Genomic DNA, 7,249 nt, shown 5'->3' on the forward strand with positions numbered 1-7,249 from the left:
AGACCATGAATGCTATAGTGCAATATTTTCACCAACAGGCCCTTTTAGATAGTTCAGCCCCTGCCTCTCTAACATTCTTTGCACGTCCCCAGCACAGTGTTTTCTATGTACTGTACGTCTATCTGTCAATAAAAAGCAGGGAAAAACAATGGGACGGGATCCATTTTTTATGGGTCATGAGTAAATATTCTTTCAAAAGATTTTTACAAATTAAAAGGAAAAGCTACATTTGATCAGAAATAAAACATAATTCATAAAAAGGTACAAAAAATAGAAATCCTAAGAAATTCCATGAATGTTCAAGGAAATTAAAGGACCATTTCACCCATTTTCAACCTATCTTCATTTAAAGGGCCTACACCATGCTTTTAAAACTATATTTTTTGTATAAATATATGCTCAAAATTGAGTCTTAGACAGGTTTTAACCCTCAACAAACACTCTGACCATTCCTTTTGTTTGTTCTAGCTCTACTATAATGAGGCTCTCCAGCTGCAATACCAAAACGGCCTCTGTTTGCTCAGGGGCGCATCTAGTGGGGTTTTTCCACTGAAAAAAAAAAGTTTTTTGGAAAAAAAAAAATTTTTGAAAAAAAAATTTTTTGATTTTTTTTTTTTTTTTTTAAACAGGAACGTGTGTGACGTCACATGCGTCAACTCTCAGAACAGCACTGTTCTGAGAACCCGTGGAAAGCTTTTCATCTCTGTCTTCCCAAAACCAGAGAAAGACACAATTGTCAGAAATAGGACTTTGTCAGGATAGAAGGTGCCAGTGGGACCCCAAAAAAAGGTTTTAAAATAGAAAAAGTGAAAATTCATGGTGTAGGTCCTTTAAGTTGGCGCTCCCTAATGCCGATTAGTTGTCACTCAAATAATTGCGATTAACGATTGTTTTTTTGTTGTTGACAATTACATTTCTGTTTGGCTTGTATGCTTTGAAGTTACACATGGCACATGACACATAACCTACATATGCAAAGAAATGACTGGCATATTTGACTTTATTAAAAGAACATTGATTGATGGAAATAGCAGAGCTTGGCGATCGGCTATTTCCACAATTTTTTTGAAATGTTTGAAAATATATGATTTTTTTTTTTCCATGTAAACGATTATGACAAAATAATCGCGATTATTTGATTATGTAATAATTGTGACAGGCCTATGTATGAGGAAGCAAACATTCACGTTCCGGTCCAAAAGATTATGCTGATTGCCTACAATTATGCTCAGCTATATTGGAAAGAAATCTGGCCTCTCCCTTACGTCCGTCACAGGTCTTAACCAATGCTACGAATAAAGGCTCCGTTCCATTCTGCTCAAAGAGAGTCAGGTGCGGATAGGGCTGTCACGATATGACATTTTACATGACGATTAATTGTCACTCAAATAATTGGCAATTAACGATTTAATTGTGTTTTTGACGTTGCTAATTACATTTCTGTTTGGCTTTTAGGCTTTGAAGTTGCATAATGGTAGATATGACACATAACCTAAACACACAAATAAATTACTGACATATTTGACAACTTACTACTTAAAAAATAACATTGATAGTGGAAATAGCCGATCTACAAGCTCACAACGCGTCGCGATGCGACGCGTTGTGAGCTTGTAGATCTGCTATTTCCACTATTTCTGACATTTTTCAACATTCACGATTATGACGATTATGAGAAAATAATTGTGATAATGTCAAATAATCATGATTAGACAATTATGTAATAATTGTGACAGCCCTGGGTGCGGATATTGTGCGTGAGCATGAGCCCATTGCTGCTGTGACGAGCAAGGATGCCGCCTGTAAGCCTGGCGTTGCGTCCATCCAACTATTCTGATGGAAGCTTGCGCTTCATCAGAATTTCCGCCCACAGTTCCCTTTTCACGGATTATCTTACTGCTGCTGCAGTGTTGGCAACTTCTAACTCCCCCATTTAGTGGTAGCGCTTGGTGAATATGATGACATGAGGTAGGCAAGGCTTCTTGGGATTAGTCTCTCTCTCTCTCTCTCTTTCTATGCCTCTCTTCTGAGCTCAAAGCCCAAACTTGTCGTTATGCGTACATGTGTCTAAAATGCCATGTCTCTATTAGCATGCCTCTCTAGACTAGGGAGGGGTGACAGAGTAAATGGATTGGTTGCGGGGGGCTTGTGGTGGGCATTGTAATGAAAGAGGGAGCGGGAGAGAACCATGCAGGGAAAACAAAGACTAAAGGCCTTTACCCACTGGGCGTGATGACGATAAAAAAATATCCACACCACATCGATGAAGCCGTCATAATTGATGTGAACGCCGACATATCGTTATCGGGCGCAGTGGGAAAGGACCTTAAACTTTTTTTTTTTTTATAACTTCTTATTGTGTTTTGTCAGTTTTTTAAAACAATATACAGGACATACATGGACACAGACAAAAACAATACGAGTAATACGACATACTAGACAGCACAACATCTACCCAGCCACCCGCCCATCAACCCACCCACAGCCCTGGGGAGAGAGAAATTGATTAAACACAATTGTGTACAAATGGAATATAATGAAATTAAGATAAGGGCCTTAAACCTGATGCAATGCAGGGGAGGCAACAACAGAGGCGCAGCTGAGAAACAACAGCGGCCTGATAGCCCAGAGCGAGAGAGTGTTCCTTTTTCTTTGGGCACTCATGATGTGTGCCTCGGATTAGATGTCACACAAACCTGTTGAACTGAAGTAAAGGGAGGATCAAACAGCCACCCGCCCACTTTGTCCAGTTTCCCAACCTGGGAAACGCTGGGATCGCCTCGACTTGAGGTGGCGCGTTCTAAGACAGGGGTCTTCAACGTTTTCAGGCCAAGGACCCCTTAGCTGAGGGAGAGATGAAGCCGGGACCCCCACTACATATTGTATAAAACTGTGTTGGAGATTATACATTTCTTAAGACAGCTTAGACTTGTTTGACAGCACTGTCATCATGTTGGAGTAGTTTGTATTTTCAGACATTTAACCACTTGAACCATCAAATACTTTTCCCTCTACAAACCTCTTTGCCAAAAACAGCCGATCTACAAGCCTCGCAGCGGGTTGCAATGTGAGCTAGTAGATCTGCAATTTTTTGGCTAATTTTCCACTCAGAAAAGGGATGCTAGGGTTCAAATGGTTAATGTAAAAAACTGGATCCTATCACACAAAGATTTGGCGGCCCCCTTGTAGTAACTCTGAGGACCCCCTAGGGGTCCCGGACCCCTAGTTGAAGACCCCTGTTCTAAAACAACTGTATGAAATGGGGCCCAGATGTGGACGGGTCCAGCTAACGGGGACGAAGTCTGCTTCTCAATACATAATATCTTCACAGAGAGTGAGAGAGAAGCCAGTGGGGATAGCAGCCCATTATTAGAGCCCTCCCCTGACAGAGAATAATGAGGTTGGCTGCCTTATCTGGGCCACAGAGAAGGAGTCTGTACACCACGGCACGCCACAGGGGGCCAAGACAGCGTGGCACTGCTCTTCATTGAGATGTAGATCAACATCATGCAGTTTGTGCCGCATAGATCAAGGCGTGTGTTAAAAGCGGGGATCTGTAATACTTTACATAGAGAATGTGAAAGGTGTGTGCATGTGTAAGCCCTTACCTCAAACCCTTCTTCCCCTGTCAGGAGTGTGCGCTGCTGCTGTTGTTGTTGTTGTTGTTGTCGTCGTTGTTTATTGGCCCCAGTCTTTCTAGTCTAAGGGTTCAGTAACCTCAGCACCCTCCCCCTCCCCTCTCCAGCCAGAGAACCTGTTATTGGCCAGCAAATGCAAGAACGCAGCGGTGAAGCTGGCCGACTTCGGCCTGGCCATCGAGGTGCAGGGCGATCAGCAGGCCTGGTTCGGTATGTAGCTTCACACATGCGTCTCCTGTATGCGTCCTCTACTACTGGTCTCTGTGTCCCCTGTTGAAGGAATACTACCAGAAAATGTCCTTTTTTTCTAAAAATTACTCTGTGGTGGCTTGACTCCAGGAAGAATTGTTGTTTTGGTTGCATGCCTTCACAGAGTGAATGAAGAATCAAAAGGGTTTATTTTTTTATAGGCTACTTGATGTTATTGAATTCATAAGGGTCCAAGATTAACAATAGCAAAACGAAATTAAACTGTTTATAAACTCTCACAATTGAATCCTCTGTTTAGTTGCCCAGTACATCCAAAGTACTGTATTTTTGCTTTACTATTAGCTTTACTTTACTAAACTCTCCCAGTATAAAAGTACTGTGTGCATGGACGAGGAGTGCGTCTGGGCGTGCGTGAGAAAACAGCTTGTGCTGAGACTGGTTCTTAAGCCTACAGAGAGACACCACACACCACTGTGTGCAGACGTGATCTTAACCCTGACGATAATATCTTTACCTGTGAGGAAGACGAGCGATCATACAGCATGCTGCGTCCTCATAGTACTGTTACTTGACAGTCTTTCCGTTTGTCAGTCAAATCAACTGTGTTGTGCTGCATTTGTGCTGCAGGATTTGCGGGCACACCGGGGTATCTGTCCCCCGAGGTGCTGAGGAAGGAGGCATATGGCAAACCTGTGGACATCTGGGCCTGTGGTGAGTAGCAGTGAAAGTCATTCACACATTGTACACACATACGGTTCTACCTGGATCTAAACCACAAGCATTCTGGTAAGCAAAGAATGAATAAGTTGATGAGAAGGAGAAGCTTAACATTTCTGTGTGTGCGTGCGTGCGTGCATGTGTCTGTCTGTCTTAGGGGTGATTCTGTATATCCTGCTGGTAGGATACCCTCCTTTCTGGGATGAGGACCAGCATAAGCTGTACCAGCAGATCAAGGCTGGAGCATATGATGTGAGTGGCCTCTTCTCTTCTCTTCTCTTCTCTTCTCTTCTCTTCTCTTCTCTTCTCCCGCACCCCTACTCATCCTGTGGCGTAGAGGATGGGATGACATTTTAACAGAATTCCCCTCGGGTCCCGGAATCCCCATGGGATTCCCGCGGGATGGGTGTACATTTTTTATTAATCGCGTGATCGGGACGGGACGGAAATGAAAAGTCAACGGGAGCGGGCAGGAGCGGGAATCATCACAGACCAGTAGATCAAACCGCAGAAATACCGTAAACTGCACCAGTCACAGCTGCTGTATCTTGCATGTCAAAGTACACGCCCATTTCCTACTGAAGCCTGATCTACAAGTCTACAAGGTGGCACGCAAGCAACACATTGTAGTCTTGGAGATCTGCTATGTTAATCTATGCGCGACACATTCCTACAGCTAATCATAAATCATGCATGATGAGATTCATTGCTCCGTAGCGTTTACGTTGAACTGTAGTGGAAAGAGTTGGAACCAGCAGCTTGATAAATGAGGGCCACTCTCTTAGCTCTAGAACCAGCAGCTTGATAAATGAAAGCCACTCTCTTAACTCTAGAACCAGCCGCTGCGAGCTGCGATTTTGGCTGCAGCTCTTTAGGCTTGAATGGTTGTGAACAGATCAATGGTGGGTTATTGATCAGACCTGGATCCATGCGTTGCAGGTGGCACAAAACTGAGACATATTTTCTCCTTACCTGCAATCGACTGGTTAAAATCTCTCTCAACAGCGCGCCCGCTGGCCTACTGGTCCAGGCGCATACCACATAGGCATTGCCACATAGGCATTGATGCCTGATGGCCTCGCCGGTTTGATTCCCGATCCGGACGACCTTTGCCGCATGTCTCTCTCCATCTCTCCCCCTATTTCCTGTCAGTCTACTGTCCAATCGAATAACGGTATAAAAGCCCCAAAAAGCATTTTTTTTATCTCTCTCAACACCCACCTGTTTATGTACATCTTAGGCAGGAACATTCACGTCAAGAAGATTTAACCGTTTATTGCATAAATTAAATACAGTTAATCTTGGCATTTGAAGGGCTCCGCGTTCGGAGATGTTCCCTGAATTTTGTGCAAGGTTTTCTGAGCATGCTAAGCAAAACCAGGGAACGCAAAGCAATACATGACATGTAACATAGTAAAAAAAATCACAGTATTGAGCTTAACAACATTGACATGAAACTTAGTCGAGATCACAGTACTTGAGCTTAACCACATTGACATGTAACTTAATCAGACAATCACCAAGTATTTGAGCTTAGCCAGACTGATCGTGCAAATAGGTGGAGGCTGGGGTGGAGGAGGCAGCAAGCAGCAAATAATTCCGAAGCTTCGGAAACCAAGCATTGGTAGAGAAGCAAGCCGTATTTAAAGGAGCCTTCCCTACTGATTGAGATCTTTGATTGGAGTATGGCAGTCATGTGACATAATGACCAGCAGATATGTTAATGAGGTATGAGAACAGAGCTGACTGACTTCTGACTACAGCTGAGCAGCGACTTGACTCCCATGTCCTGCATAAACTAACGCTGAAGCTTCATTTATTGTTGTCTTGTTTCATCTATATTTTGAATTAGACAGTAATGTGGTTGTATCTATAACGACCCAAAACCAGTTCCTCGCGCATGGGAAATTATTCATCTACCACTGACTGAGCCACGGGGGGAATCCCTCCTGACCAAGGCAGTTGGGTATTTAGACTTCAGACAGGGCTGCTCTACCACCTATGTCTCAAATCAGGTCTGTCCCTTCAGTTCCCCTCCCCAGAGTGGGACACCGTGACCCCTGAAGCCAAGAACCTGATCAACCAAATGCTGACCATCAACCCCGCCAAGAGGATCACAGCCCAGGAGGCCCTGAAACACCCATGGGTCTGCGTAAGTGTTTCCCTCTCCCCTCGCCCACGTCGCCAGACAGGGCCACAAACTGAAAAAGGAGACGGATGTTAAATCACAAACGTTTACATAACAATGATAGGGCTGTCACAATTATTACATAATCGTCTAATCGTGATTATTTGACATAATCGTGATTCTTTTTCATAATCGTCATAATCGTTTCCATGTCCAAAATAGTGGAAATAGCAGATCTACAAGCTCACAACGCGCCGCGATGTGACGCGTTGTGAGCTTGTAGATCGGCTATTTCCACTATCAATGTTCTTTTTTAAGTATAAAGTTGTCAAATATGTCAGTAATTTCTTTGTATATTTAGCTTATATGTCATATCTACCATGTGTAACTTCAAAGCCTAAAAGCCAAACAGAAGACAAAAACACAATTAAATCGTTAATCGCAATTATTTGAGAGAAAATTAATCGTCATGTAAAATGTCCTAATCGTGACAGCCCTAAACAATGATTACATTGACATTTTGTTGTGGGCTCTGTGACAGAAAGCAAAGTTGACT

General features: G+C 43.3%; 1 protein-coding gene across 25 annotated transcripts in view; it reads left to right on the top strand.

Annotated features, from left to right (window-relative positions):
- LOC308295966 (calcium/calmodulin-dependent protein kinase type II subunit beta) overlaps nt 1–7,249 on the top strand; it is a gene marked incomplete at both ends in the record, with an annotated part of 101,774 nt that overhangs the window by 57,926 nt on the left and 36,599 nt on the right. For all 25 annotated transcript variants that reach the window (XM_080739045.1, XM_080739064.1, XM_080739051.1 and 22 more), the window contains 4 exons: nt 3,746–3,848; nt 4,476–4,559; nt 4,723–4,817; nt 6,595–6,717. In XM_080739045.1, the coding sequence (XP_080595171.1) occupies nt 3,746–3,848; nt 4,476–4,559; nt 4,723–4,817; nt 6,595–6,717 (405 nt within the window). The remainder of the gene's footprint in view (nt 1–3,745; nt 3,849–4,475; nt 4,560–4,722; nt 4,818–6,594; nt 6,718–7,249) is intronic.

Source organism: Nannobrachium achirus (assembly GCF_963921795.1).
Source record: "Nannobrachium achirus genome assembly, chromosome: 12".
Classification (NCBI taxonomy): domain Eukaryota; kingdom Metazoa; phylum Chordata; class Actinopteri; order Myctophiformes; family Myctophidae; genus Nannobrachium; species Nannobrachium achirus.